Source organism: Engystomops pustulosus, chromosome 1 (genome assembly GCF_040894005.1).
Source record: "Engystomops pustulosus chromosome 1, aEngPut4.maternal, whole genome shotgun sequence".
NCBI lineage: Eukaryota > Metazoa > Chordata > Amphibia > Anura > Leptodactylidae > Engystomops > Engystomops pustulosus.
The window spans coordinates 254604021-254624289 of record NC_092411.1 but is presented as its reverse complement, the minus strand read 5'-3'; the positions used below and the strand labels follow the sequence as shown (position 1 = coordinate 254624289).

The 20269-nt window shown below is 41.4% G+C and overlaps 1 protein-coding gene across 4 annotated transcripts in view; it reads right to left on the bottom strand.

Annotated features, from left to right (window-relative positions):
- Positions 1 to 5217: 5217 nt before the first annotated feature.
- The window catches only part of ATP8A1 (ATPase phospholipid transporting 8A1), a 123021-nt gene continuing 107969 nt past the window's right edge, over positions 5218 to 20269 (bottom strand). For all 4 annotated transcript variants that reach the window (XM_072124949.1, XM_072124968.1, XM_072124941.1 and 1 more), the window contains 8 exons: positions 19520 to 19598; positions 17346 to 17407; positions 16815 to 16871; positions 16065 to 16172; positions 12904 to 12992; positions 12558 to 12650; positions 11463 to 11554; positions 5218 to 10108 (listed from right to left, as the gene is read on the bottom strand). In XM_072124949.1, coding sequence (XP_071981050.1) covers positions 10011 to 10108; positions 11463 to 11554; positions 12558 to 12650; positions 12904 to 12992; positions 16065 to 16172; positions 16815 to 16871; positions 17346 to 17407; positions 19520 to 19598 — 678 coding nt within the window. In that variant the 3' untranslated portion in view covers positions 5218 to 10010. The remainder of the gene's footprint in view (positions 10109 to 11462; positions 11555 to 12557; positions 12651 to 12903; positions 12993 to 16064; positions 16173 to 16814; positions 16872 to 17345; positions 17408 to 19519; positions 19599 to 20269) is intronic.

The window sequence follows — 20269 nt, the reverse complement described above, 5'->3', positions numbered from 1 at the left end:
CAACGGGGGGGTTAATAGCCGCGATCGGTGCTAGCACCGACCGCGGTTATTAGCGGTGGGGGTTTTATGCATTTTGCAAAAACCCCCACCTTTGTATGAAGAGGACTCAGCCCGTGAGCCCTCTTCATACACTCCTTATACCTCTGCGCCGTAGAGCTACGGCGCAGAGCGTTAAGGAGTTAAACATCAGTAGAGATGAGCGAACACAATCGTCCGAGCTTGATGCTCGTTCGAGCATTAGCGTACTCGTAACTGCTCGTTGCTCGCACGAATACTTTGCCAGCTCGAGAAAATGGCATCTCCCACCGTTTTGATTTTTGGCGGCCAGAAACAAAGCCAATCACAAGCCAGGAGACTCTGCACTCCACCCAGCATGACGTGGTACCCTTACACGTCGATAGCAGTGGTTGGCTGGCCAGATCAGGTGACCCTGGAATAGACTAGACGCTGCCCGCGCTGCTCACATCATTCTCTGTCTGGATGCCGTTAGGAAGAGAGCTGCTGCTGCAGGGAAAGCGTTAGGGTGTTCTATTAGCTTACTGTTAGGCAGGTGTGATTCTACAAGAACCCAACAGCCCTTCTTAGGCTACAATAGTGTTATATTTTATTTATTTTTTTGTTTGCTTGTGGCTGGTCTTGCTGGCACTAGTAGTGCAGCTAGTACCATATTGTGAGGAATTTGCAGGGAGACTTGGGAACGTTCTATTTAGCTCTTGGTGACACACATATCCATCTCAAACACCGAAGTGGGACAATTTATTAGGGGTTTGATTGAATTAGGCACAGTCTGACAATTTTTTTTTTTTTTTTAAACTTAAAGTGACTTAAAATCCAGTTGTGTGCTGTCAGTGTAGGTTAGAAACTAGGCATACAAGAACCCAACCGGCTTTCTTAGGGCTACAATAGCGTTATATATATATTTTGTTGATTTGCTTGTGGCTGGCCTTGCTGGCACTAGTAGTGCAGCTAGTACCATATTGTGAGGAATTTGCAGGGAGACTTGCGAACGTTATATTTAGCTCTTAGTGACACACATATCCATCTCAAACACCTAAGTGGGACAATTTATTAAGGGTTTGATTGAATTAGGCACAGTCTGCTTTTTTTTTTTTTTTTTTTTTTTAATAACTCAAAGTCATCAGGCACAGCACAAAATCCAGTTGTGTGCTGTCAGTGTAGGCTACAAACTAGCCATAGCAATAGGATAGCATCATTTTGTTAAAAAAACAAAAACACAAAAAAAGCACCAAAAAAAACTTACAGTTTACACTTTAATTTTGAAAATGTTGAACCCGAGGGCTAGGGGTAGAGGACGAGGGCGTGGGCGTCCAACTACTGCAGGGTTCAGAGGCCGTGGTCCTGGGCAGGGTGAGACACCACCTGCTGATGAGAGAGCAGGGGGACGCCGCAGAGCTACACTCCCTAGGTTCATGTCTCAAGTTACTGGGACTCGTGGTAGAGCACTGTTGAGGCCAGAACAGTGCGAAGAGGTGATGTCGTGGATTGCGGACAATGCTTCTAGCCATTTGTCCACCAGTCAGTCTTCCACGCAGTCCACCCATGTCACCGAAATCAGCACTCCTCCACCTCCTCCACCTCAGCCTCCTTCCCCCCAGTCTGCCCCCTCCCAGGAAAATTTGACATTTGAACCGGCATACTCTGAGGAACTGTTTTCTGGACCCTTCCCAGAGTCACAAACCACTTGTCCGGTTGCTGCTGAGCTCTTTTCCGATGCCCAGGTTTTCCACCGGTCGCAGCCTGTGGGTGATGATGACATTGTTGACGTAGTGACGAAGTGTGTAAAGAGGTGTCGGACAATGAGGAGACACGGCTGTCAGACAGTGGTGAAGTTGTTGTCAGGGCAGGAAGTCCGAGGGGGGAGCAGACTGAGGGATCGGAGGATGATGAGGTGACAGAACCAAGCTGGGTTAATAGGCCGGGTGAACACAGTGCTTCTGAGACAGAGGCGAGGCCTCGACGAGAACAGGTTGGAAGAGGCAGTGGTGGGGCCAGACGGAGAGGCAGGGCCAGAGCTGGTGCATCAGCGCCAAATGTTTCACGTAGTGAAGCTCCCGTGGCGAGGGCTAGATTTTCGGAAGTCTGGAGGTTCTTTAAAGAAACACCGGATGACCGTGTGTGCAACTTGTGCCACACCAGGATCAGCAGGGGTTCCACCACTACCAGCTAACCACCACCAGTATGCGCAACCCCACTCAATGGAACCAAGGCCGTTCACACCACTGCTCCTTCCCCTGTGTCACCTGCTGCCTCTGCTAGTCAGCCCCCTGCCCAGGACCCTGTCCCAAACACCTCCCGTGCGAAAACCACACCTTCGCCTCCACGATCCTCCACAGCATCCACCAATGTCTCCATGCACAGCGTTCAGCTCTCCATACCCCAGACGCTGGAGCGCGAGAGGATATACAGCACATCATCCCCTTATCAAACGAGCTGTGTCAGGCAGAATTTTCAGGTGTTTCACCAGATACATAGTGGAACTCGGCCCATCTGTCGCCGCCATGCTGGAGACCTGAAGTTTCAATCATAGCAGCGCAATATGGATGTCCCATACTGTCACTCTTAATCATGGAAGTCGTCTCCATGGCTGCCTCCACATGTCGTCCCCTTATCAAACGAGCTGTGTCAGGCTCATTTTTCAGGTGTTTCACCAGATACGTTATGGAACTTGGTCACTATGTCACCACCATGCTGTGTTATCGACCAAATATACAGTCAACCTTTTGTTCACATAGGAAATCATTTCAGCGCTTCTTGCTCACCTCCTTTGGTTCTTCTCTGCCACCCATTGGTTTGAAGCCTGAGTCCATTTAGGGTATGTCGCCCTGACACTCTCTAGTCTGCCGCTGCTGCCGTTGCCTCTGCATGCCGTCTTATATAGTGTCAGGGTCAATTATTGGATGTTTTAGATGCTATCTAGCCTCATTCGGTCACTCTGTCATGGCCATGCTGTTGCCCATAATTTTGGCATAATGGTACAATTAAGCAGCCTCAGAGGCATCCATGCATGCTGCCCCTGCTGTTTCCTGTCCATTTCCGTGGTGTTTCCATCATTTTCCGAGGTTGCCAGGTGTTTGGCCAAGCTTCCCTGTGCAGACCCTTGGTCCCCTTAAAAAATGCTCGAGTCTCCCATTGACTTCAATGGGGCTCGTTATTCGAGACGAGCACTGGAGCATCGGGAAAAGTTAGTCTCGAATAACGAGCACTCGAGCATTTTAGTGCTCCCTCATCTCTAATCATCAGTCATTTAGGACAACATTGGATAATTCAGAGATCCTCACTGAACCTCTGGAGGGAGTTTGCTGCACTGAAAGTAAAGGAGCCAAATAATATTACATGCCCCACTTGTTTATTATTTTTTTTTTAAAGTTTAAGATATCCAATAAATCTCATTTCACTTCACAATTGTGTCCCACTTGTTGATTCTTCACTAAAAAAATTGAAATTTAATATCTTTATGTTTGAAGCCCGAAATGTAGCAAAAGGTCCAGAAGTTCCATGGGACGAATACTTTCGTAATGCACTGTACATATAATAAAAGTCTGAGATCGCCAAATGGGCATCACACTTCATTTTACCTCCATATGGCATTATAATGCCCAAAATGCATATATGCAGAAATCTGAGTAACCACACATATAGAGCAAATAGATACAATAAAGTTGTGCCTTAATATGTTACAAATAAATATTATAAAAGTTCTCATTTTACAAAATTCCATAACTGTCGATCTCTTGTGCTTATGTATTGTGCGCAAATTACTCATTTTTAAATTAATGTCTATACTCGAGTATAAGCCGAGGTACCTAATTTTAACACAAAATACTGGAAAATACTATTGACTCGAGTATAAGCGGAAGGTAGGAAATGCATTGGTAACAGCCTCCCCCAGTATACAGCCTGCCAGCCCATAAGAAAAAAGTGTACTCACCTTCCGCCGCCGCCCTGGGAGGTCCTCTTGGTCCAACGATGCTCCGGCTCCCTCTCTCCGTGCGGTGCCGTCGCTCAAGCTGTGACGTCAGCGGCTCCCTGACGTTCTAGTGTGTGTGCCGCCTTCGGCACACACCGCTGACGTCACGGCTCGGGCATCAGCAGCGCACGGGGAGAGGGAGCCGGAGCATCATTGGACAGAAGAAGACCTCCCGAGGCTTCGTTGGAAGGTGAGCACATTTTTTTTTTGTATAGACTCGAGTATTCATAATATGGCATGAAGGAGGCAAAAGGGCAGACTAGGCATTAGAGCAGCACTGTGGCTTAGTGGTCCCATCCAGGTCAACATCTGCAAAGAGTTTGTATGTTCTTTCCGTGTTTGTGTGGGTTTCCTCTGGATCCTCCAGTTTCCTCCCACACTCCAAAACATACTGGTAGGGTGATTAGATTGTGAGCCCCATTGGGGACAGGAACTGATTTGGCAAGCTCTGTGCAGCACTGCATAATCTGTGTGCTCTATATAAAGATATTATTATTAAGGCATGATAAATACCCCTGAGTATTTTAACAGCATGTGAAAGGGATAACACCCCCCAGAGCCCTTCTGGTGCATTTGCATAAATTTGAAATTTGATTTTAGAAGGAAGGAGGCAAATAAGAAGATAGATCCAGACATTGTGACTGGGGTATGATTAAGTGTTAATTTTGGACGGTTTGCCCCCTATGTATATCAGTAATAAGCAGAAGTAAAAAAAAACCAAAACAATGACTTTTGATGTTCAAACAATTCCTTTTATTAAATTGAAACAACAGACAAAACATAGCAAAATAGCGTTATCCATGCACATTCCTAAATCAAATGACAACACATGTATAAAAAACAACAAAAAAAACAAAAAATTAAACATAAAACCCCCAAAAACTAAACAGTGCCATCTTCAAGTTGTATCCTTCCTTTCTTAGAAGATTAAAAATGTGATGTAGACTGCACTTCAGGAACAAACTAGATCACAAAACCAAAACCTGAGTTATGAGTGAAACATTGAGACGTCAGTCATGCAGCACCAAAACTTCTAGTTACGGCAGCGAGGATCAAATAGAAATCAAGAATAAATTCCATACAGCCCAATAGACGTCCAGTGCAAACCAGAACAGAACATACAACAAAAATGCATTCAATTTCTGTATAAAAAGTCAGGACAGGAAGAAAAGAACAAGAGAAAACATTGTATTCAGCTTCTTTAATGTGTTAATATTTATTTTTCTCAGTCTGATGAGAAAAAGCAGGGACAGCAGTGGGTGTCCTGGGTGTCACGCCTCATGCACATGACCGGGTGCTTCAACTGGTCCATAGCCCTCTACAGGAAGCTGAGCACAAACCAGTGCAGGAACAGGACATGATGTCATGACTGCCGCAGCCAATCACTGGATTAAGTGGTCATGTGCCCAACATGTAAGCATCACGAGCCGAGTCCAGTGATTGGCTGTAACAGCCATGTAAATTACTACTTTCCTTTTTGCACAACTATTTGGAACCCCTTTTAATAGGTCAGTGTATGTTGAAAGGAACCTGTCATCAGGATTTTACCATTAAACCTAATGACAGGTTCCCACAGAAGTTTTCATACTGCACCCCATGTTTTTTGGTATACAAATACACAGCTCAGATCTAGGTAAATTAAGATTAAAAAAAAAAAAAAAAAAAAAGATGCTGGCACCCTTCCAGAACACTGACTGAGTCACAAGGGTTGTGCTTTCTCTTCAGCAATGCATCTCTAAACTCCCGCAATGACGGAGTTGCTAAAGAGAACAGTCTCCTTGTGACTTAGCGAGTCTCCTGGCAAGGTGCCAGCTACTAATTTAAAAGTAATTTTAGATCGGAGTTGTGGATTTTACCAAAAAAAAAAATGGGGCATTCTGTGGGAACCCGTCATTAGGTTTAATGGAGAGAACCTGATGACAGGTTCCCTTGAAAGGAGACCTACCATCAAGAATACACTGATGGTAGATAGCCTACTAATCTGCCCACTAATCCTTACACTGCTTTTATCTAAACTTTTAACCATAACTAACAAGAAACTTTATTGTTTATGTTAATTAACCCTTGAGGCTACTGGGGATGGAGTAGCCTAGCCGAGATCTTGGGCCAAGGCTTCACACTCCTTTAGCATTTCAACTCTAACCTCTGGGCTTGGCCCTGCAGTACTCTCTGGCGCATGCATGCACAGTAACTCAGCTCACTCCCGAAAAGGGGAAGAACTTACTGCGCATGCACGGCTAAATAGCGGAAAAGCGATGCAGGGCCACGCACAAAGGTAACACTTCAGAGGCTACAGGGCGGGTGTAGCCTTAGCCCCGAGGATACTCGATGCCCCAGTAGCCTTAGAGGTTCATTAGCATAAACAAAACAAAGCTTTTAGTTCCGAATTCCGAAACCTCCATTATTGGAACTTATACGTTTACATAAAGTACATATAACATTTTAACAACTAAAAAAAAAAATTATTTAAGAATATTACGTGGCAGCAATAAAAAACAAAAAAATAAACAGATTTATTTAAATTGGGTTGAACTAACAACTTTTTTTTAAATGGTTTTCATTTTTTTTCTTAATGAATAAAACATTTTTCCAACACATAAAGCAAAGTGCAAGCCGGCAAAACAACAAACCCCCCCAAAGAGAGGGGGTTATACATTAGTCAAACATTACAAAAACATTGTACTTGAAAATATTAATCCATGCAGACAGACAGGGAGCACAAGTAGTAGTCACAAAAAGTAAATGACCCTCATCATCAGGTGAAGGATGTGCACGCAGAGAGGAATGATGGGAAAGAAAGGAAAATCAGTCCAGTCATAGGTGCCGTTTACTTATTAAAATGAGGATCGAGCCGGCAAAATAGCAAATGCAGCTTCACGATAAAATATTCAGTAGCGCGATCACCTTTCCTGACCTCCCATGTATAAACTAATCAAATAAATAAGTCCAAAAAATAACGCAGCAACAGCTAAGACTCAAAAACATTCTACCAAGACTACGACGTCTGCTCAAAAGTTACATTCATCAGCAAAGAACAACAAGTGCCGATCCACCAGGCAGGAAAAATATAGCGCATTGACTAGAAAAACCTATTCAGCGCGTCCGGCATTGGCACCTATTATCATATACAAAGTGTGGATTCACGTAAGACATTGCAAAGCAGCATAGTACACGCATAAGGCTTCCGGGACTAGTTCACACTCAGGACTTACTACTGGTCCCTGCAGGGGACACCTCACCGGCAAAGGGAATGGAAACGCCCAGTTACTAATGTATCCATACACTTCCAGCAGGAATAACCAAACGGAGCAGCCATATGTACAGACTAAGGAGAAACTCCATGGAAACTACAGGCAGTCCCCTACTTAAGAACACCCGACTTACAGACGACCTCTAGTTACAAACGGACCTCTAGTAATTGGTAATTTACTGTACTTTAGCCTCATCCTATAATAAACAGCTGTAACAATCCAACATTTTTTTACATCCCAAAAAAATTGTCTTGGGTTACTATTATAAAATATACAGTTCTGACTTCCATACAAATTCAACTTAAGAACAAACTGCCTGTATGACCAGTCCCCTTTAAGAAGCAGCAATTCACATAAGAAGCTACATATAAATATTTTTATTCGACACATTCTTCCTTTCAAAATCCTGTTAAATCTCTTCATAATTTATTCCCTAAAACCAATGGGAATTTTGAAAAAAAAAAATTCTTTCAAATTAAACTCTACACCTTTAGAACTTTCCGGCTTTCTCCCACACAACCCAATGATTTAGGAAACGGAGCAGGCAGACAATGGTGCAGGTTTCCATAATGGAGGACAGAGGATAGCCGGGTTGGGTCATTAGACTCCACAATATAAAATTTGAATCAAAGCGTTCCCGTTCTGCTTCAATTCTTCTAAATTTTTATCCAAAAATATTAAATAAATTTAGATAAGTTTAAGCTGTAGAGATGCATTTGCCGTATTATTTACAGATCAAGGAGGCACTTGGACATCAACAGGATATAAAGGCGTTGATCTCACTCGGATTTTATACAACCTTTTATGCACCTACGCGAATTAAAATGTAAAACTAGGATTACAATATACTATGGTTTTATTATAAAATTCTAATAAGTTTTTTTTTTTTTTTTAAATTCTAAAGCAAATTAGGATCTTCTCAAACATCCAGAAGTGGCCAATACAATTACTATATATCTAAATTATCCCTAAAATCACCGTCTAGATATATTTGGATATAAGAAGAATATTCAAAACATGTTAAAGGGAACCCATCATCAGGGTTTCCCATTTTGACCTAATGACAGGTTCCCACAGGCTGTTTAATTCTAAATACCAATCTTTTTATAATTACGGTACAGGGGTTGTTAAAATGTATTAAAAATTTAGAAGCAAGGCTGGGGTTTTTTAAAAAAAAATGATACAGCGCTGGAACAGGGGACGGAAGGGTGTGCCAGGCCATCCGGAAGTTGTTGGAGCGGAGCTTCCATGCCCCTGTAAACATACAGGTGTACATCTCTGACAGACCGTGGCACGGGACACCGGGAGCAGGTGAGTACAGGTTTTTTTTTAAAAAGCCCTCCCCAGCCCGGCTCTTAAATTTTTACAACAACACGGACAAACCTAATAAAATTCTTAGTTCTATTCACTATCAACAGTATAGAATTGTATACCTGTTCTCTGCCAGCTAACTGGATGGTGTCATGGGGCTTCTGTAATAAAGCCCCTTAGGCAGACATGAGCAGATTGAGATTTGCTTGAAGCATGAGGGAGGGGGGGTGGAGGGAGCAGGAGGGGGAGAGCTAGGAGAGCAGAGATGACCCAGGAACTTCCACAGACGCCCCCATGACTCGATGCTCTTGGCAGGTATACCTTATATACATTTGAAACTGAGTGAAACTAAGAATGCTTATTATAAAAAAAATAAATTAGAATGAAACTTCCTATCATTAGGTAAAAAAAAAATGAAATCCTGATGACAGGTTCACTTTTAAAATCTCCTTATTTGTTTTATTAACGGTAAAAAATACTGCTGCAATATCTGCTGCGATGCGCTCACATAACAATCATTTTGTGAGAAGGAAAAAATAACTTTAAAGATGAAAAAAAATCTAAAATATTACATTAAACATGTACAGTTTATGTAACAAAAACAAATAATGAAGGAAATTTTTGGAGAATAAAATACAAATGATTAGAAAGTATATAAAAAATTTTTTTAATTTCATTTTCCGCAGTTATAGCTCCGCCCCCAAAAAAACAAACTGTTCAGAGTAAACACTTTCTAAAGACTTTTTTTTATCTATACCGAAAAGACAACATGGAGGAAATTACAACAGAAGTGCAGTATAAAAACGAGACGACATTAGGAGAAGTATCACGGGGCACAGCAGTAAATGTCATGACAGTCAAAGCCTCGAGGGAACGGAGCGACTTGTGTGTCGCCCGGCCGGCGCAGCGCAGCAGTCGTGGGGGCTACTCTACAAGTTAAACACAAAGCATGAATAGGGCGGAAGGTGTAAAATGTCACAGATAATAAAAACAAGGGCTTTCATGGCCATTGGACTGGATGACAATTTCCCTCACTGCTTCTTCCCATATCCCATGGAGTGGGGGACACGGGACAAACCCCCCCCCCCCCTATTTCGTCTTTGGCAAACATATTTATTAAAATAGTTTGACACGTAACCCTTTACAGCGCTGCCCGGATCAGCGAGGCAGGAGGAACCTTCGTGTTGTCTCATGACCCTGCACTTGATGGTTACTAAGGCAGCGAGGCGTTCCTTCTTCCCTAATAATACTGAAACATCTTCCCATCGGCAGCGTTTCCCGTCACAGTAGAGTCAGAATTCTTACTGACAAGCGCTAGGTAAGAATTGCAATTTTAATGGTAAGAAACTATTTGTTCAAGGTTGTCTTCTTCAGTAGTTTGGAGACAGTTTTTTGTCCACAGATCTTCTTGAAACCTGAATAGAGGTTCTGATAAATCATCTGATGGACGCCTTTGCGTTTCACCATTCGTCCGGTTTCTGCTTTGTGGTGTCGTATGCTCTGATTACTTCCGACTGTGAGACAATGCCGTTCTCATCCTGGGAGAAAGCGTATCCATCTGTGGGACATGATGGGGACATTTTATAGAACATTATATACAGTGAGGTCATTGTACAATGCCAGAGGTCTGGGGCAAGTGCACCTGTACAATGCCAGAGGTCTGGGGCAAGTGCACCTGTACAATGCCAGAGGTCTGGGGCAAGTGCACCTGTACAATGCCAGAGGTCTGGGGCAAGTGCACCTGTACAATGCCAGAGGTCTGGGGCAAGTGCACCTGTACAATGCCAGAGGTCTGGGGCAAGTGCACCTGTACAATGCCAGAGGTCTGGGGCAAGTGCACCTGTACAATGCCAGAGGTCTGGGGCAAGTGCACCTGTACAATGCCAGAGGTCTGGGGCAAGTGCACCTGTACAATGCCAGAGGTCTGGGGCAAGTGCACCTGTACAATGCCAGAGGTCTGGGGCAAGTGCACCTGTACAATGCCAGAGGTCTGGGGCAAGTGCACCTGTACAATGCCAGAGGTCTGGGGCAAGTGCACCTGTACAATGCCAGAGGTCTGGGGCAAGTGCACCTGTACAATGCCAGAGGTCTGGGGCAAGTGCACCTGTACAATGCCAGAGGTCTGGGGCAAGTGCACCAGTACAATGCCAGAGGTCTGGGGCAAGTGCACCTGTACAATGCCAGAGGTCTGGGGCAAGTGCACCTGTACAATGCCAGAGGTCTGGGACAAGTGCACCTGTACAATGCCAGAGGTCTGGGGCAAGTGCACCTGTACAATGCCAGAGGTCTGGGGCAAGTGCACCTCTACATTTATTTTCAAATATCTAGGGCAAGTTCTAGCATAGTCCCATTCTTCTATTTGAAGTGGGCACAGCACCCTGTGAGCGCTGTCCCCTATTCAATGTTGACCTATGTAGATATAAGATAACCATCACTGAAGCTTTAGCCCTCTATAGACAGAGTGAAACATTTTCTGAGATCTGTATTTGATAGTCTCTCCTAATGATAGGTCATCAAAACTATAGCAGTAAAGGTTCGATCCTTGGACCTCCGGCCAATACACTGCTGCTACATTTTCAGAGATTTAGGGCAAGTGTACTAAAATATTAGACAAGCGTTCCTCTACATTTTCATAGATCTAGGGGAAGTGTAGCTCTCCTATTGTTATGGCAGTCAAGGTTTGACCCTTGTCACTCCAGGCAATCCACAGCTGGATTGGGGTCAAGGCACTTGTGTGTGTATGTTGACCTAAGTTCATCATGGCGCAGCTTCCTTCATGTTTGTGCAGAAGCTTTAGCCCCTCTATAGACAGAGTGAAACATTTTTGTGAACAAGCTAAGTGCCTTATACTATCCATCTTACAAATTATCTTAGAGTGAGGTGTCCCTGTCACTGTAGACTCGGATACTTACGGAGCAGGTTTTGTTGTACAGACTCTGAACGATAAATGTTGACTGTGTTCTTCTTGAAAACGTTCTTCAGGAGTTGCGCTCGCTCGGTTAAACTATGGACAGAGAAGAAAGCTTGTGACAAATACAAAGGCTGAAGCACAGTTTTGTTACAGAAAACACATGAATAGGATCTCAGGTCAGTTGGATTCATACTTCACATAATACCTACAGTAATTCGGCCGATGGGTGAAAATTATAATACACCCCCCTTATTTTCTTGTGTGCTCAATAAATCAGGACATTAAATGATTCCACTTTAGTGAACAACAATGCCATATACAGCAAACATATATACAATGGCTAGTCCCACGCATTTTACTTTTTTTATTAAGAATTAATCACATTTTTCCTAAAATCTCATAAGCAGATATATACGTGTGTGTGAGAATGTATCTTGGTGCATATGTATGTAGGGGTGTGGGTGTGTATATTTATACAAATATGGATTGGGGGGGGGGGCAGAGGGATTTATCAAGAACATTAAAATGGTCACATATCAAAGCAAGCTCATCAACTCAAAAGAAAAGGATGTGCTAGCTATAATATTATTTATATATAGCTCTCTATATCTATCTATCTCTATCTATCTATATGTTTATCAGTGTGCGTGTGAATGTATGTATGTATGTATGTATGTATGTATGCATGTAATCGCATGCATGCAGGTGGGTATATGAATATGTAAATATACATTAGTTAATATTAATAAAAAAAAATACATATTAAGCAATAAAAATATAATCTGTATGGTCAAATAGTCATGTAAGAATTCAACAATTAGCTCATCATGATTGCAGATTACAGAGAAGATGCCCTCATTATTATTATCTTAGGAAACATTTTATCATTGTTTATTCTTCATTCCTAACTATGGAATCGTTATAGCAAAAGAGACCAAATAAAAAAGTAGACAAAATGCACCAAATAATAATAATAATAATAGCAATCTACCTCTATATTAACCAAAGCATTAAATGATGAGATGTACAGCTACCACAAAGCAGTGCACTAGTTTCATGATCTTTATTCTAGAATTCTCTTATTTTATCACCTTACCTCTTCCCATGTACAACAGACCCGGGGTCTTGAGACTTGGCTTCAAAGTCTTGAACTTCATCAACCAAGGTTTTGAAACTGGTTCTTTTGACGCTTAAATTAAAAATATAGATAAAATGAAACAATTCGATGCACACGATATATTTTTTTGTTTTTAAACGTGATTAAATGTTTTTTTCTTGATAACTTGGGTAAGGAGATATTAGACTAAAGGAAAACATCTGGAAAATAATAACAAATATAGTGCGTTCTTTACCTGTTTGTAAAGATATATATAGAGATATATATGTGCGTGTTTGTGTACTATGTACTACAGATTTCAATTACACAGAAAACAATTACTTACGCTTTATAAAATACATCAAAAATGAGAGATGTTACAGGAATGAATAAGAGACCCATCCAGAATACTCCGGAGCTGAACATCATATCTGCCTGTAATACATAACATCCATCTATCATTATTGTATATTTTCCATATATTTATAGAAACTTTACACTACTAAAAGCAGACAAGCTATAATACACATCAACTCCGTCATTATTCCATAGTCCATCATGTTATTTCAAGTCAACCATAAGAAACTTTTCTGTCCGTTGTAAACTTTTCCCTGCAGCTGAACATTAGGACCATTTTCAGTGTTCCTCTTTTCTGTATGTGAACCGTACTAACTATTCTTAAAATGTGCAGATTAAAACTTTGCATCCTTCACCCAATCTTCTAATTCCAAATACAAAATTTGCAAAAATTTAACCAAATAATAATAAAATAATTTTGTAAAATTGTAACAATTGCAAGTTCTGTAAAATCTGTGATGAAGCGGGATACAAGGACGATATATTTACCTTCACATATTGCCGCCCTTGTGCTGCCGTTTCCAGAACCGCTTGGGGATTTCCTCGATCTGAGCTACCTTGTTTCTAATTCCAACATGTATAATGGAGGAGAAGCCATAATGTAGGCCTTAAGATGTTAATACTGACCATTGTAATGCTAACTATGAATGGACGGGCAACCAGAGTTACTATTCACTCCACAAGTCTTTGGCTTTGCAAATGAACATGAGTCGGGGGGAGGTGGGAAGATTTTTTTTTTTCTGCGTCATATCTGAAAGCCTGTCAGATTTTATATTGTTCAATTGCTGAGTTAATCCAAACCTAAAAAGATTTAAAGCTGACATCCGCATTTAAAGACAGAAGGCTTCTTTGTATGTTTAGGATCAAGTAGTAAAATCCCAAAGAATTTTCTTCTTCTTTCTATTGGAGAAGGAGAAAAAAAAAAATTCTACCCCCTGATTTGTGTAGAAACCATTTTTGTTTGTAACTTTTCACATCTCCAGGCACACACAGGCCGGTCAAGCTGGGAAATGGCAAACTCCTGCCTTGCAGACAATGGCAGAAACAGGAGCAGCCTGTTCTTAGGATGGGCCGTGTCAGGCCGGGGATGTGGTTTACAAATTGTTCCTAATGTGTGAGATTTGCAAGTCCATGCCAAGTTCCCTCTTATGAAACCAAACGGAATCTGCCACAAAAGTGGCTCTTGTGGGAAATCATAAGGGACGCAGAAATAAAGCCCAAAATAATTAGGGATAGCAGGCCCCCGGCTACATCAAAGACATCAGACGTTGTGTGTAGTTTTGTACCAACCAAAACAGGACACCGGTGATTTGGCAAATCGTGTAGGAAGAATAGTCATCCTAGTCCTCAGGAAATATCTGACAGCTTAGGGAATACCAAAGTATATGATCCATAATAAGCCATAATATACTGGAGGAGACCTCCATGTCCCATCTGTAACCGGGTGTTACATATTAAGGAGACGCAGTATAGTGAACAGTATAGTGGTAACAACCTTCATTTCAGTTTTCCCTTTAGATAACATAACAAATATTCTCCTATTGTAAGATAAGAAACTTTATCCAAATTTTCCTACTCTCTAGCATTTTGTTATGCATTACTTGTGCTGTATAAAGTGGGATTCCAATGTGTAATCTGCTCATCTCCTACTGCTCTATAACAAGGTGCCTGCAGATGGAAAGCTATGTACATCTGCTCAGCTCCTCCTGCAGCTGGTGTCCTAACTGCAGGCAGCATGTGTCATATGTACATCTGCTCAGCTCCTCCTGCTCTATAACATTCTGCCTGCAGATAGGACACTATGTATCAGCTCAGCTCCTCCTGCAGCCTGCAGATCGGAAACTATGATAGGACACATTCTGCCAGCAGATAGGACACTATGTACATCTGCTCAGCTCCTCCTGCTCTATAACATGCTGCCTGCAGATAGGACATCATGTACAATCTGTGCAGCCCCTCCTGCTCTATAACATGCTGCCTGCAGATAGGACACAATGTACAATCTGCCATAGAGGGTATTTTCACTCCACTACTTTCAGTAACTATGCATTACTGAACATGAATCCTCAGCAGCTGCACTCCTCCATTTCCAGAATCAGCCAGGGTCATGTACATGCGTAACAGCATAAAATCATAAATCATCGCTGCGGACTCCGCTTCACACATTCACTGTTTGGTCAGGTGGAGAATTTTACAGCAAAATATAACCCTAGTAATCAGACCCTGGGAGTCATTTACAAAGTTATTGGCTTAATATACTGGTACAGATGGGGTTAACATAAAAAGCAATAAATTACAATTTTATTTTGGGCATATTACCAAAAATTCAACTATAGACTAAAATATGTAAAGTCAGAGATTATTTGTCTTAATTGATGGCCATTTTTTTAAAACACATTTTATGTACAAATAAGATTTTCTATATATAGTCAAATGTTCTATATAAAGGCATGAGATGTAATATGGCATCAATGGTGGGAAAGTACAGTCATCATCCCTATGGTAATACATCTACTGGATCCCATCGCTGGTAGAATGGTTCTGTCCAACAAGTTGTATCAACAAGTCATGTTTTTTTTTTTTTTTTAACGTGTGTGCGTGTACGTGCGTGTACGTGCGTGTGTGTACGTGTGTGTACGTGCGTGTGTGTACGTGTGTGTACGTGCGTGTGTGTACGTGTGTGTACGTGCGTGCGTGTACGTGTGTGTACGTGTGTGTGTGTGTGTACGTGCGTGCGTGTGTGTACGTGCGTGCGTGTGTGTGTGTGCGTGTACGTGCGTGCGTGTACGTGCGTGCGTGTGTGTACGTGCGTGCGTGTACGTGTGTGTGCGTGTGTTCGTTAATTCCCCAATATACATCTACACTGCTTTCTTGATATGTAAAGTAAATCCCCCCCGATTCAGAAATGTCTCACCTCATCAGTTGCCATTCATGTTCATACAGTCGGCGGAAATGGAGGGTCATATATAACCCTGAGCATGAGCAATCTACCTTCCAGGACCTTAACCTTGTATTCATGAATAGTATCATATGGTCCTGGAAGGGAGATCGGTTCATGGACACATAAGATCACATGACACACCTCCTGTTATACTATGTATAATAAGTACCTGCTATACTATGTATAATAAGTAAAGAAAAAAATCTTACCTCTCCAGACATGTCAGGTGCCAACGGAACTGCCGGCCACAAGGAAGAGTAGACCCCAAAGAACACGATCCAAAGCAGGATGCTCCCCCATATGGCCACATGACTAAACTATTAAAAAGAAGATGAGTGAATCAACACTTATGATAAAATATAAAAACTTTTAGGTTAATTTACAGCAAACGTTTATGGGGAAAAAAAACCTTCAAGGATGACAGAAATATTCTAGAGAAAGCTGAGGATCAGGGGTGTCCAAACTATCCTCCAATGGCAGGTTTTGAAAGAAAAACATCTCTCTCCCAAATAAGCAAACTCCGGAAGGACCCCGGTAGTGCCTTAGACCACATTAAGAACGTTCCTTCCCTTGTCCAAGGGTGCACGTATATGGGGATTGACTGCGGTCAATCACACATTCAATGTAAGAAGTTTCTAATCCATAGACATTGGGGAGGATCATCATGCGCCATGTGCCTGATATACTATGAAGAATTCTACACCGGGTCCTGCCTGGCACAGAACTGCACTATGACCTGGTCTAGGCTGTAGCAAATGCCCCCAGCCGGGGTGTTTACTTTGAGTGATGGTGGCATATTGGGGGGGGAGGGGGGGGGTTGCAATTCCCGGCCATGCGCCTTTTTCATGCCTGGAACGCAAGAAAACTGGTTTACAACCCATGATAAATGATCCTTACAGACCCTATAGAAACAACTTATCTATATGTACTGTATTTTCATCCAGGTACAAAGTTCTTACCATGGTCCAATGTGATGTTTCCAGCCCAGCTTTTAAGCAGACGGTTATTACCACAAACTAGGAGAAAAAAACCCAAACCGTATTATTAAATCAGTCAAATTCCAGTATCATAGCAGAGAACTATAATCCTAAGGCGTTGATCCAGACAAAAGCAAACAAACCTACACAAGGCTGATGTCCCGTAGTAGGGAAAAATTCCAGATTCCAAAATGGCAGTCAGGGCAACTCTCAGGATCAACTTTACTTAATAAAAAACTATACTAACTGATATTTTTCTAGTGGTAACCTTGTGACAACACAAAATCGTAAAGGAGTGTTTTTGTTGTATTTTTTGTTGTATCAAGCCCTCGGTCAATCAAATTATACACTAAGAGAAGCTGGTGAAAATGCAGCATCTCAAATCAGGTCTAAAACTAGATGCTGGAAAAAAAGCAAGACTGAGGACAGGGAGTGCGGTAGTTATATCTTCTTATCCACCCTTGTGCCTAAAACAATGACTATGCATCATATAAGTTGAAAGTATTAACTTACCGTGTAAACAATGTTTCCCAATAAAAGGTAATCCGATGTTTTTCCATTGGCAAACACAGTATCTGGATACATACAAAAGGAAATAAAATCATCAAAAAAGTAAAAGGATTATTTATCACATTTTAAGTCATTTGTCCGAAAACTGTTTAACTTCATGCAATTTTAAGAGATTAATATTATTTTACATATATACATATATATATACATACACACATATATACACACACATATATATATACATAAATATACACACACCTGTGTGATATCAAACCCTTAACTTTTACTTAGTATCAAAAAGTGACCCAACAGAATAATTAAAAAAAAAAACAAAAAAAAACACATAATAAAACTATGCCATCATGGCAAGTCTCTCATGCCATACAAAAACACTAACAAAAAATTGCTATGTAAAGCTGATCAAAGGATAGAATCATTTAAAAAAAAGAGCAGAACAGAATTGACATAGACATTCAGATTTAAGAACAGACTGCGTTCCTACAGCCCCTCCATCCTGTAGCGTTACAGGCCTTCAACAGTGAGCAGGTGAACTTCCCCCACTTCATCGGTGTGAGATTAAATCAGGCAGAGGGAGAGGGAAGTGCTGAGGAAGCGGGGGAGATAGTATAACCGCATGTGAAGCTACAGCAAAGAGGGACTCTGGTAACGCCCCCCTAGAGCCCTTCTGACTCATTAGTATTATTTAAAAAGTTCATTTTAAAAAGGAATGAAGCCATGGATAACAAATATAAGAAGATTATAACGGAGCCTGAATCTGTGAGTAAATGCCCTTGGTTTATCATGCATGATACTGATTCCAGGATGAAGGATTGTAAACCAAGCACACTTACATGCTGGTGTGTGCCCCCCCTGTCAGGAATCGCTCTTCTTTTGGCCTCTTATGCCCTTGTTATTACAAGCAAAAAGGCTTTAAAAATTATGCAAATGGACCTGAGGCTCATTTGCTTAGTTTTTAAAACCACTAAAAAAAGTGGGCACACACCAGCATACAAGTGTGCCTGGTTTACAATCATGGTTCCTGGTGGCACATTTTAACAACAGGCAGCATGCCCCAGAGGACACGTTCAGTATTATTCCTCAGTAGGAGTTATGTATTATATATTTATATATTTGGCACTTTCCAATGCAGCTGTAACTGTACTTCCATCCTGTAATGGGGAGGGTGGAATAAAATATATAAGAGCTGCAGGAAACCTGGCATAAAGTTTCCATATGAAATTAAAGTCACGCAACATTCAGGCTGTGGACTGATCTGCCGCCAAAACCCAGGTTTCATGACGGACATCAAAGATACATCACCTGCTTCTACCTTAAAGAGGGGGGGGGTTAAGCTAAAGCGGTGGCTTATTTAATTCCTGTGGTTTATATAAATACACAAGGCACATATGAAAGTTTGTTATGTCACAGGCAGGTATCAAAGAGGGAAAATTATGTCAAGTTGTCCCTTATAGGTGACATGTCCTGGTGCATACATAGTGCTGTATACTGGGGGGCATCTTGTATTATCTTGTACATTTTCAATGTGAACTGTATAAGATGTTAGTTTTGCTATAGAGTTGTATGATCAAGGCGGTATGAAGGTTTGGGAAGTTTGTGCAAATTTAATGGGTGGTAAGTTCTTGTGAGTGGGGCCCTCACTCCTATTGTTCCACCAGGCCATGTTGTTCCCCTATATTGTACATGTACTCCATGATCTGTACAGATCCGCAGAGTGTGATGGCGCGATAGAAATCAGGATTTAATATGATTAGTCTTTCTTTGCTATTTTTTTTATATTTTAAAATTTTAATGTCCTATTTAAATTTTGACATAGTGCCGCCATATGGTGCAACATGCACCAATGATGTACAGGTTTGTTAATATACCGACCTATGGTGCACAGTACGTTTCTCTTGTCACCATATAAGTCACTGGAGGGAGTATCACAGCTCTGTAGTCAATGCTTTGTAAGGGGGGTATGGCCAAGAGCAATGAACAGAAATGCTTAAAAACTCGGGTTACCCAGAATCCTCTTGCTGCAGTATTAGAAAATCTGATTTAGAGGCCCCCTAGAATTTTTCTAGAACCGCTATGACATACTAGCTGAAATAAGAAACTCCAATAAATGACAGGACCACACTTGTTACCATCTAGGATTTGTAGCTGATGTAACTCACCATGCTGCAGGGCTGTCAGTGGGAACCAGAATAGGATAATACTATGGAAAAGACCATTCAGGCAATGAACCCAAAAAACCTGGAAGAATACAGAAAGCAGAGAGATTCATTTGTAAAGATAGAAGCTGGTGACCCGCGACCTTCCTTTATCCATGTGCAAGAAGTGTGACTGTCAGGACACCAGCCCAAACGCTTCATCTGTGGGCAAATAGGCAACACATGGAGAAAATAGTGATCCTCTAGCAAATCACAAAAAATATTCTGAAACAGGAAAAAATAAAAAGCTTCCGATTTTAAGTGTTTCAGGATCGATGCACAATTTAAATGATATTTTAAACAGATGTCTAGGATGATACATTAACAGAAAAGAATCAGTTATTTTTAACAGAAACCCTTAATGCATCCGTTAAAAAAAAAAAACTTAGTACTTTGCTTTCCGTTAGTTTCTATTCTTCATTAGCTTATAGCCATCCACTCAAATAAGGTAATGGTGTTTGCTAGTATAAGATATTACATCTTCCATGTCTATTGAAATCAATAGGAAATTCATCGGTTTTAAATGTAAACTGCAAAATGGAAACCTCAACGAATAGAAGAACTGGCCCTCAATTAAGATAATAGCTTCTATTTTATCCACTTTCCACTGCACAAACTATATCAATTATTTGCTGAAAGTTATACAATGTTCCAATATACTTTCTGTATCAATTCCTCAGTTTACTAGATCTCTGCTTGCTGTCCTTCTGTAGA